The 12,223-nt window shown below is 45.8% G+C and overlaps 1 protein-coding gene across 2 annotated transcripts in view; it reads right to left on the reverse strand.

Annotated features, from left to right (window-relative positions):
- Positions 1 to 5,663: 5,663 nt before the first annotated feature.
- RNF4 (ring finger protein 4) overlaps positions 5,664 to 12,223 on the reverse strand; it is a 32,063-nt gene continuing 25,503 nt past the window's right edge. The window contains exons 5-7 of one of the 2 annotated variants that reach the window (XM_079154497.1): positions 8,937 to 9,039; positions 8,386 to 8,434; positions 5,664 to 7,869 (exon numbers count right to left, since the gene is read on the reverse strand). In XM_079154497.1, the coding sequence (XP_079010623.1) occupies positions 7,720 to 7,869; positions 8,386 to 8,434; positions 8,937 to 9,039 (302 nt within the window). In that variant the 3' untranslated portion in view covers positions 5,664 to 7,719. Of the gene's footprint in view, positions 7,870 to 8,385; positions 8,435 to 8,879; positions 9,040 to 12,223 lie in introns of both variants that reach the window. The other variant, XM_079154496.1, reaches the window with a different exon arrangement.

Raw genomic sequence — 12,223 nt, forward strand, 5'->3', positions numbered from 1 at the left:
ATTCCCATTCTTCAGAACTATAAGAAATTTCTTTTGTTTGTAAATTACCCAGTTTGTGCTAATTTGTTAGAACAGCACAAATGGATTAAGACTCCAAGGAAAAATGAACACACAAGGAGAAAAATACTAAGGAATAAGATTTTGGCAGGGGGTTGTGGCTCAGTGGTAGAGTGCTTGCCTAGCACATGTGAGGCACTGGGTTCAATCCTCAGCATCACATAAATAAATGAATAAAAGTTATTTTAAAAAAGATTTTGTCTTTTACAGTTGAGCTTTGGAGAACAGCAAAACATAACTATTTCGTTTCTCCCCCTAAGAATCAGATTTCACCCCTTGAGGGGTGGATTAGAGCTCTCTGGAGAAACACTATTAGGCTGGAGATTTTGTGATAAGGAATTGGCTTATGTAATATGGAGGTTGACAAGTGCCCAAATCTGCAGTGAGCCAGTGGAGACCCAGTAGACTAGGTGTAGCTCCAGTCAGGCCAACAGGCTTGAGGCCCAGGAAGGGCCACTAGACCAAGGAGTTCCCTCTTTCTTAGGTTTCATGTGTTGTTTGCAGTTCTGGGGATCAAACCAGGGCCTCCTGCAACCCCAATGCTCTCAGTTCTTTTGTTCTAATCAGGCTTTCAACAGATTGAAGAAGACCTCCCCATATGTGGAGGGCAATTTGCTTTAAACAATCAGTCAATTCAGATGTTTTCATCCTGAAATTCTCACATCATATCCAGCATGTTTGATTGACTGTCCAGCACCCTCTGGCCCAGTCAAGTTGACACATATTTATAAAATACGCAGAACTAAAAACATTACAACTTGAATGAAAAAGAAGGCATTTAAATGGAGTTAAGGTCTTGCACTTTCATATCAATAAATGTACTAGACAAAAAAATCAAGGATATGTTGTAATATCAAATATAATTGCTAAAAGATTAATTTTAAAAAACTAAAGAGGGGTTGGGGTTATAGCTCAGTGGTAGAGCACTTGCCTAGCATGTGTGAGGCACTGGGTTCAATTCTCAGCACCTTATAAAAAGTAAATAAAGGCATGGTGTCCATCTACAACTGAAAAAAAAAAAAAAACAGCAAATACTTTACATAAGATGTAACAAAAAATATAAGGCCACAGAAATTTTAAAAGGTTAAAAAATATATACAAAACTAATACAAAAAACATCACAAAAAGACCTAAAGAATCGTAGAACAGTGTTCACTTTGGCAGCACATACTCTAAAATAAGAATAATACAGAGAATGCCCCTGCACAAGGATGACACACAAATTGGTGAAGCATCCCATATTTTTAAAAAACAAAAAAGAATCAGTAGAACAGTTTACTCCTGGAGTGGAGGCTGCTGCCAGTGTGCTGGGAGCCTCATGAGAAAGGAGGATGGGGACACAGTACTTCATGTGCTTCCATCTCTTGTCCCATAGTGTTAGTACAACGTCCTGAACCTCTGAGAATACCCAGCATCCTCCAACAAGACCCTCTTTGTTATTCTCTCCAGAAATTAAACCTGCAGTTATAGTTATCCATCAACCTGCCTTTCAGGTATCTGCTTTTTAGCTTTCAAAACTTGCTGCTGAGCGAGGTGCAGTGGTGCATACCTGTCATCTCAGCTACTCTAGAGGCTGTGGCAGGAGGATTGCAAGTTTGAGGCCAGGAGGGACACCATAGCAACAACATCATCTCAAAAAAATAACAAATTAAAGTTTGCTGCTGTTACCTGTTTTGTTTTATTCTTTCCAACTATGTAGATTTATGCTTTTATTACTATTAATTTATTTTGGCAATAATAGGGATAGAACCCAGGGCGCCTCACACGTTAGGCAAGCACACTACTGCTAAGCCCACCCCTAGCTCTAATTATTTTGAAACCGAGTCTCACTAAATTGCTGGGCTGGCCTCAACCTTGTTATCCTCCTGCCTCAGCCTGCTGAGGCGCTGGGATTACAGACGTGTGCCCCACATCCATCCCAATGCAGTTCTAAACAATACAAAAGTAGACTATAAAATAAACTATAAAAACAGAAGCAAAAGTAGTGCAGACAAGAAGCAATCTCAACCTCTGAAAAGTTATGACAACATTTTCTTGACATGATACAATGGAGAGTATGGTACCATCTGGGAAGGGGTTTGGTTTGTTTGTTTGTTTGTTACTGGGGATTAAATGAAGGGTTGCTTTACCACTAAGCCACATCCTCAGTCCTTTCTATTTTTTATTTTGAGGCAGGGTCTCACTAAGTTTCCCTGGTGGTATTGAAATTGCAATCCTCCTGCCCCAGCCTCCCAGTAGCTGGGATTACAGGCGTGCACTACCACAGCTGACTCATTGGGAATGATTCTTGCCCAGAATGTTGAGCCTGCATCTAATCATTTAGCACCCATTTCCATTTTACAGGAAATAGAGGACATTGAATAAATTAAGTTAAATAGTCAATGAAGAAATCATTAGGTAAAAATATAAGAGGTAAGACCCCTCTACAAGACAACTTGCCTAAAAAGCCAGTATCATAAAAAAGGAAAGAACAGAATGAATACTGGGTTCAAAGAGGTTAAAGAGGTACATAGCTCAGCGGAGCAGCCCTGGGTCCAACACCCAGGAATACATGTATGCGTGAATGTTCCTGGACAAAATTTGGAAATGGAGATGAAATGGATATTTTCAAGGAAAATATAGCCCAAAGTGTCCTCATGGCCAATAGAAAACTTAGACAATGGCTACAGAGAAAAATAGGAAGAAGTATCAACTAAGGAATCAATTGGAAACATTAGTCTGAGTTTTCACCAAATTGTACCAAAGCTTCAAAGGCTAAATAATCTAGTTCCTCTGTAAACTGTTCTAGAGTACTGAAAAGGAAAGGAAATGTCTTGATTCTTTTCTTTTTGTATGTTTCTTGTTGAAGGATAATTGATATAAAATAAATTGCATATGTTTAAAGCACAGATTTTTTTTTTCAGGACTAGGATTGAATTCAGGGTCTTATTCATGGCAGGCATTTGCTCTACCACTGAGCTATCCCCAATCCCTTTTATTTATTTATATTTTTGCAAGTGTTGGTGATTGAACCCAGGGCCTACTTTTCTTTTTTGGGAGGTTTTGACTGTTTCAATCTTGCTTAGTATGGGTCTATGCATATTTTCTATTTCTTCTTCAATTAGTTTTGGTAGGTCATTTATAGGAATTTGTTCATTTCTTCTAGGTCACTTGTTGGCATACAAGTGTCCACAGCAGTCTCTGATAATCCTTATTTCTATAAAGTTGGTAGTAATGTCCTATCTTTTGTTTTTTATTTTAGTAATTTGATTCTTCTCTCTTAGCCTATCTAACTAGGGCTTGAGAATACAGCTTAGTGGAAAAGTGTTTGCCTAGTATGCATTGAGGCCCCAAATTCAATCTCTAGCACTTCTAAAAACCAATAAAAAAATAAAATATGGCTTAACCCATGAACAATCTAAAAGTCTTTTCGTTTTCTAGAACAGGAAAATTGGTGTCAGCCTTCTCTGTTTTATCTATTTCATTTATCTCTAATCTTCATTACTGGGCATGACACCAAGACCATGTTTCATCTATGCTTTATACACATAGCCTAAATGTAATTTTATACATTTTTTAGTGCATTTGCATTTTGATTAGGACCCATCATATGAGATAAAGGGTAGAATTTTCCATTTGTGGAATCATGTTGATGCTCAACAAGTTTCAAAATTTTGGTCATTTCTGATTTGTGATGTTGGCACTAGAGATGCTCAACCTGTAATGCAGCACAGGAAAAAGCCCCATGTCTTAATAGAAGCAGAAAAAGAGCCCATAAGAATTCAACTGAGGTTGGCAAATGTAGCTCTAGTAGGTTGCCTGCCTAGCATGCCCAAGGCTCTGGGTTCAATTTCCTAACCCCCTGCCAGGACACTTGCGCCCTACAAAAGAGAAATTCCTTGTAATAGGAAAAGAAACTTCCCTTTCCTGTTACCTAACAAGAACCTACAGCAAACTTTTCGTTTTGTTTTGTACTGGAGATTGAACCCAGGGATTCTCCATTACTGAGCCACATCCGCAGCCCTTCTCATTCTTTGAGACAGGGTCTTACTAAGCTGCTAAGGCTGGCCTTCAACTTGTGATTCTCCTGCCCCAGTATCCCAAGTAACTGGGTTACAGGTGTGCACCACCATGCCTGGTATTTCTTGATGAATTGTTGAAAAACAAACATGTTCATCAACAGCATCTGTACCTACTAAATATTGGTGGTAAAAAAAAAAAAGCTCAGTAAGAAAAAAGAAAGATCTGAGAGCTAAGGAGTAACACTTAATTGCACAAGATGTAGAAAATTCAAGGGAACCAGGTGGGTTATTAGAGTAAGACCTTAGCAAAATGCTGAATACAAAATGTGCAGAAGTTATTTCTGTATTATAAAATCAACATAATGTAGGTGACACCATTTTAAAAATAAGTAAGCTAGAGCTGGGTAGGGTGGCACATGCCTGTGATTCCAGCTATTCAAGAAGCTGAGGCAGGACAACTGCAAGTTGGAGACCAGTTGGGCAACTTAGTGACACTGTCTCTAAATGAAGAATAAAGAGTTGGGGATGTGGCTCAGGGTAGAGCACTGCTAGGTTTGATCCCCAGCACCAGCCTTGGAGGCTTCCTCCTGTTCAGATCCAGGAACTCAGTTGTTTCCAGCTTGTGATACATAGGCCCCTGCTTTTCCATCAGGCCCTGTCCTCCTCCCTGGGCTCGTGTAGGGCATGACTCCTTCAGTTAGCTCCTAGCTTCAGGACCAGGGGTGAAGAGACAGTCAGGTAGGTTCTTGGAAGCCACCAGCATGTCTAATCCATGAGCACTCTCAGCTGTGGAGGACTAGAGGCCACACTGTGCACCAGCAACAGGGAACAGGCTCTGGGCCTGGAGATCCTTTCCTGTCCTCTTTCCCTGGAGAACTTCTTGGACCTTGAGGACGGCTGCTCAGCATCCTCCTCAGGGAGACACTCCTGGACAGACTGCACTTTCCGCTACATGCTTCCTCTTGCCAGTTTCCATTTTCCACTTGGCTTGGGGGACTGCCTCTTGGTAAACATGCTGAACAGGGGTCGCCATAGCTGGGTGCCTCCATACCTGCAACAGCCAAGGCCTGTCTCTGACTGCTCTATCAGAAAGTAGGCCTCTGATTCCCAGGCTTTCCCATGTTAAGCCTTTCTGACCTCTGGGATTGGGCAAGCATGGAGAAGGGCAGAGGCAAAGGGAGGGCTGCCACCACCTCATGTCTGGTCTTCCATAAGCCAAGCCCATCCTCCTTTAGCTTCTGTGGTACTGCTGTCCAGCAGCAGTGACTGGTGCGTCCACATATTCTGGAGGTCCTACCTCCCACCCAGAGACACCGTGAGGCACTCCACTGCAAGGCTTCAGGGCAATCTACTCCATCCTTTTCAGAGAGGTCCACCAGCACTTGTGTGTGGCCACTCAGCCTCACCTCGGCATGGACTGCTCCATAGTCAGGGCCAGGACTGTGGTTCTGCCTCAAGAGTGGTCTCTGACATGGCAGCTTCTGGAGAGACAGTTTTCCTGCACACAGGTGCAAAACCTACTGAGCCTGAGCAGGACGAGAATCACATGCCTTGGCAAAAGGTTGATCACAATTTCTAAGAGCAAATGAATGCACCAAGAAGATATTTGGTCCAAATTAATGGTTTTATTTACATCTTTAACACTAGCAGAGGAGTCCAAAACAGACTGATGTCCATGGATACAGTTTAAATGTAACAAAGAGCTGAACTATGTACACTGAGGAAAGGGATTTTTTCCCCACACCAGTCTTTACCTAATTTGCAGTTTCTCATTAGTAGAAACTAAACACACTTTTTTCCCAATTTAATTTAGGATGAAGTAATGCAACTTTTATAATCCATGACGTAAGTTGTCTTAAAGGATAAAATACAAAGAAAATTTTAAATGGGTGTCACCACATCTATGGATTGACAGCTTCACGGTCACCTTGGCCCTTGAAGTCTGTGTTGCTACACCCTAACAAGAGCACTTCCATGAAGCCTGGAGGAGACTTCACAGCCATGATGTCCAGTGAGGGACAGGCACGCAGCATGTCACTATGATGAGAACAGAAGCTCTTACCCTCTTCAACTCCATGAGGAAAGTCATGACTCAAACTAACTGGAAGTGAGCCAGGTGGCTGAGAAGTCAGAGTGAAGAATGAAATCTTTTTCTTTCACAGAGAGGAAAGGCGCTCCTTCAGCCCCGTCTAAAGTGAACTCTGTGCGGAGTCCCTGCTCCTCCAGGAGAGTGCGCTGAAGGTCAGTTATTGCTAGCAAAGCCAGAAGGGCCCCTTTCCCACAGGAAGGTGTTTCGCATGAAAAGGCTGTTGGTTTGGCTTGAAGCCCTCTAAGGAGGGTGTGGCGGCAGAGGTTGGCCTGCATTGCAGGAGAGGCCTCTCCCTTACTAGCCACCCCAGTGCCTCGGGGGCAGTCTGGATCACCTTGTCCTCTCCCAGGGAACCCGAGGCTCCCACACACCTATGGAGTAGAGGTTGTCATCAGGCCCTTGCAGAGAAAGAGTTACTACTGTGCTCTGCCAACCAAACCTATAGAGCAGTCAAAAGCCCAAAGGATCAGAGCCCAGCTGGCCAGAAGAGCAGCTTCTGAATTAAGTGTTGACTTGTAGGGGAGGGTGAGAAGCCAAGCCAGGGTAGGTCCAGTGGGCCAACATCTTTGAAACAGGGGCGCCAGCGACTTGGGCAAAAGCATGGAAGTGAGCGGCTGATAAGGCCACAGTTACTGCCACCACCTCTTGGTATCTACGCTTGGGCAGACGTAGGCAGTAGAAACTGAGGAACTGAGGACTGGAGGGCAGGTGGCCAACACAGGACGGATTTTATCAGAAGAGAGGACACCCAAATACGTGCCTGCCCTATTGACCTTGAATGTCCTGTGCCAGGTGAAGAACTTTGGAGCACGGGTAAGGTTCCTGAGAACAGTTGGCGAGCAGAGACAGGATGGGACGGGCACTGCTCCACAGGCAACATGAGGGCTCTGAGGAGGACACTGACAGTACCACATCTCCTGGACTGCTGTAGGGGAGTGAAGAACGGGCTTTATTGCACTTTTCGTTCTTAGGAAATGGGATTGCCCTGCAGAGGTTCTTGATTTGCAGAAAATACTGCATATCAATGACAAGGTGCAGGCAGAATCACAGGTCACTTCTGACCCTCAAGGGGGGAAAAAAAAGATCCAGTGGTTGGGCTTTCCAGGGAGCCACTCCTGCACCTGGAACCCTTGGGTCGAGTGGACCGTGTCTGGCTTGGTTACTGTGTGGTAGACAGACTGGCCAACTGACAGGTGCCTGGGAAGGTCGTGCGACTGGGAGAAATGGGGCAAGCTTTCCAAACAGGGAAACTTCTTGGCAAATGTAGGCCCAGAAAGGCTGGAACCACAATTTTCAACTGCAATGTCCTGACTCTCTTTCTCCTACTCTGAGATGAAACCACCCCAGAGGAGCAGAGATACAGAGCCAGATGGGGAAGGCCCTGGTCCAGCTCCAGAGCATCAAACGAGATTACAAAAGGATCTAAGAGGGTTGGAAACAAAAGAGAAGTTTACATATCAGATGTTGGTTTTGAAACAGTCTTTTTGAGCTCAAGAAATTGGAGGCAGATACCATGTGAGGAACCAAGCTGGGCTGTCTGTCCATCCATCTCTCCTGAGCAGCTCTGACACTTCATATATAAATGGGGTGGTATCGTTTGTGGTTGATCTTTTTCCTACAAGTTGGGCAAGTGTTAGCATTCTTAAGGGAATCACGGAGGCACTGGCTACAGAAGACGTGGCCACACTCTGTAGAGACAATGAGACGTCCATTCTGCACAATCTGGAAGATATTTCAAGGAACAGCCTTTGAGTTTGCCCTTGTCCCACAGAACCCCATCCCACCCAGAGCTGAGAAGATCAGTGAGAAGGAAGAAGGGTAGCGTGCAGCAGAGAAAGCAGGAGTGGTATGCAGAGCCAGTCTCAGTCAGACAAGTTAAGTGTGGCCTCTGGAACGGATGGCAGAAGCCTAGGCCTCCCAGCAGCAGCAGCATGAGGAGCTTATGAGGGATTTCAATAAGCACCAGCGGTGTTTGGTCACAGCCAGGATGGGGGACACAAAAAGCTGCTACCTTTGCAGCAAAGCCCAAGGCACACTGGGAGCTAAAGCTGAAGCATGCAGGGCCCAAGAGAAACAGACACACCCTTTTTATATGCAGATCTGTAACAGACCATGTGCGAGCCCAGGCAGGGCTGCAGGCAAGTATCAAATCCCACCTAACGAGCAGATCCTGCCTCACCTACCTCTTTCAGTGAAAGTTTAGACACTGAAGAGGGAAGAAATAACCTGGTTACTTACCTCTGAGTATCCGTCCATGCAGATGGGACAACTGACAGTACCAGAGGGCCTAAAATCACAGGGCTTTCCATCAGTTTTTCAGTAAATTCAAACATTCGATTACCTGCATGTAAGGTGCCTGTAACCCCTAAGCGGCCTCTCCTTCAGCTTTCACTAACCCTGACTTAGCACAGGCAACCAAGAGACTTTCAGGAAAGCCAAAGGCTCAGTGGGTACGGTGACATGGCCATGAGAAGGGGAAGGGGAGAGGCTGAACAAGGGAAGGTGCAGACAACCTCGCGGCCTGATCCCCACCCGCAGCATTCCTGCTGCTGGTGGCTGGTACAGCCCCATTACTGCAAAAATAGTGGAGCCCAGCCCTGGATCCAGTTCCAATTGCACCTAGCTGCCGAGCAGCTGCTTGAACGTGCCCTTCTGGAGCCAAGTGCTCACAGTGGCAGAAAAGTACTTCTAGCCCCTGGCCTCCACACAGCAGCAGCAGGGTGCACGGGTACCTGAGTCCTGTGGCCCCCTCGTCCCTGGCGTTTCTGGGAGTGTGGGTGGTCACATACACATCTCTGTCCCTGGACAACTCCTCGTCATCACTGCTCACTACGCAGCTGTCAGCATGGTCTTGGCGCAGCCTCCTGGCGTTCCTCCTTGGCCTCCTCCTTTCTAAGGTGAGAGTCAGGTTTTTAGGCAAAATTCCCCAGCATCACCATCCTCACCACCCCACCCAGGGGCTTCAGAAGGTCCTCCCCCCTGGGACTCCCAGATGGAAATTGCTGCCCTGCAGCTCCTCCCTAGAAGGTCCTGTCCAGCTGCAGAGGGCGCTCTCCTGTCTTCTCAGGATAACATGTTCATCACTGCTGTAGGCTGGTGCCTGAGCTGTGGGGATGTCGTAAGTTGTCAGCTTCCTCCAAGATCCAGCCAGCCCTGAGGCAGGACTGCAGCTCAGTAGTCAACACTGGGGGTGGTTTCTTCAGCAGGGTCAAAGTTCTGACTCTCCAGGTCTGACCAAGAGTGGTCACAGGCACTCTTCTGCCTGGATATCTTGGCCCCTTGAGGACAGCCCAGCAAGGCCCGCGGGCTGCAGTCCTCACCCATGCCAGTTCTTCCTTCAAACCCACAGCAAAAGGAGATGCAATCACTCACCGTCAACAATCTTTTAAAAAGAAGGAGAAAAAAAATAAGCAATCAGCTTGACTTGAGATGAAATAGACACATTTCCTGTTTCTGAAGTGTGAGACCCCTGCAGAACCCTATGTCAGTCCCAGCCCTCTACCCCCCAGGGGAATGTACACCTTCCTGGTAAATCATCGCCCCACACCCTGCCCCAGGCTACAGTCTCCCAACAGCTGAGGAGCTTGACCCTTGTCCTGCCAGATGCCTGGAAGCTGCAGCTTCCTCTTCCCACACAGTCAGTGCCCAAACCTCACTCAGTCTGAGTCTGAGGACTAAGAGGGTGGAACTCAGTACAACACCAGGAACACAGCTCAGTAAAGGCATTCAGGACCAACAAGGCCACTGCCAAATAGCCCTCACCTAGAGAAGGGTTTGTGTATTTAATATGTCATTTAAAAAAAAAAAAAAAAAAAAAAAAAAAAAAAAAAAAAAAAAAAGCAGACTGTGTGTGGAACAATGAGTGACATACACCAATTCTACTGTGGTCTTGAGGCCTACAAAAAGTCAATGACAAACCCTGACCCAAGGGCTCAACACTCACACAAAGATGACTTTCCGCCACAATAGTTCAATACGGGCCACTATCACCTTCTGGCAAGCTAAACACGAGCTGTCTGAGGGAAACCAGAGTTCCTGAGCACAGGAGGCCCTACTTCAGGAAAGCCTGGTTGCCCATGTCTCCAGCAGGGCACCCGGCCCTGCAGTGACTGGAGGGTCTGACACTCTGAGCTGACTTCCTTCAGCAAGGATCTGGATGTGAACCAAGTTCCCTCTGTTAGATACACCTATGCTATGGGGAGGGCACAACTCCAGGTGAAGATGCAATGACTCAGGCCCTGGCTCCTACAAAGAGGCTGCAAGCAGGTCTCCTGGATCCAGGTGGTCATGTCTTGGCAGTCAGGAGTTATTCCTGGACATCTAGCTTGGAGTCCAATCTTCCAGGAGTTTTTTTTTAACATTTTGTTTTAGTTGTAGGTGGACACAATACCTTTATTTTATTTTTATGTGGTGCTGAGGATCGATCCCAGAGCCTCACTCATACTAGGTGACTACCACTAAGCCACAACCCCAGCCCCTCTTCCAGGATTTTTGATACCACATAAGCAATCTTTCATACATGTTCCAATCCCATTAAGTCTAACAACAACTAGAAGAGATCTAGTTATAAATAATGGGATCCTGATGGCCACCATGGCCACCCCAGGAATAAAGTAAGCCCTATATTAAGACCTGGACAGAAGATAAGCACAGGGTCCGTGCAGGGCTCTTACAAATGCTCCTTCTTCCTGGGCAAGTGACAGCATGACTAGAGAAACAGGGACAGGTAACCTCATCACCAGAGGAGTGTGGGCTGGCACTAGGTGGGCAAAGTATGGGGGTTGGTGGGGCAGAATAATATCCTGCTGTGGACAGGATGACCTTGGCTGTCTTCAGTGCCTACACTGACAGTGCTCTCACCTGCCTTTGCCAAGGATAGGGCACACTGTGAGGGGCATGACATCCTAATTCCCCAGTTTTCAGGGCACAGGAGTTGGGTCTCCCTGGATTCCCTTGAGTCGGACCAGCTCACCTGTGAACTATGTCAAACTCAGGGTCAGAACGGACCCCTAGGAGGCATGGTCCCAGGGCCAGGAGTGGCCACAGCTGAACCAAAATCGCATTCCAAAGATGTCTCATGAGCCATGGAATACTTCCTGGCTGCAGCCCTGTAGACAACACAGCGCTTGCCTGGCATGGAAGATGGAGGCAGACAACAGTATCAGGGTATCATGAATATCTACTCAAAGAGTGAACAGATGGGTAGAGGTACAAGACAGGCTCTGAATCCTGGGATCTGGCTGAGACCTTTAAAGGTCTCATTTATTTTGAGACAGGACCTGGTTAAGTTAGTTGCCCAAGCTGGCCTCAAACTTGTAATCCTCCTGGCTCAGCCTCCCAAGTAGCTGGGATGACAGGTATGTGCCACAACTGGAAAATGCTACACTTTATATTCAACAGTTGCACACATGATGCAATTATTGATGACTATGGCTTGTGATCTAGCAGGAACACCAGCAACACTGGTGTTGACAGTAACATTCTAGTGGAATAACTGGTCTATCTCAGACTGTGTACAAGTTTCCCTTTTCCTTGGGTAACTTTTGGGCCCTTTTTTCTTGGTTCACCTCTCCCCAACATTACTGGGTATCTCTGTGTCCTTTATTACTCCCACATAGAGATGGACAGAATTTTTTTTTTTTTTTTTTTAATCCTTTAAAACAAAAACAAAAGCAAAACCTTTTTTGGGGGAGGTCCTATTTTGTACTTTATTTAGAAACAGGGTCTCACTGAATTGCCTCACTCTTGCTGAGGCTGGCTTTGAACTCATGATTTCTTCTGTCTCAGCCTCCTGAGTCACCACTGGTATTACAGGTACGTGCCACTGTGCCCAGCAAAAAATACCTTTATTTGTATTTATTTTTCCATGGTGCTGAGGGTCAAACCCAGTGCCTAACACGTGCTAGGTAAGTGTTCTACTACTGAGCTACAACCTCAGCCCAAAAGGCCTCTTTGGAGCAGGTCCTTTCAATAGCATCTTGTAAATGAAAAAGCCAGGCAGGTTACAGACTGCAACACAAATAGCATGACTCATCAGCACATTGGCACAAACTAAAAAAAACAATTCCAAGAAAAT

The sequence above is a fragment of the Sciurus vulgaris genome, assembly GCF_902686455.1.
Source record: "Sciurus vulgaris genome assembly, chromosome: 9".
NCBI classification, from domain to species: Eukaryota; Metazoa; Chordata; class Mammalia; order Rodentia; family Sciuridae; genus Sciurus; species Sciurus vulgaris.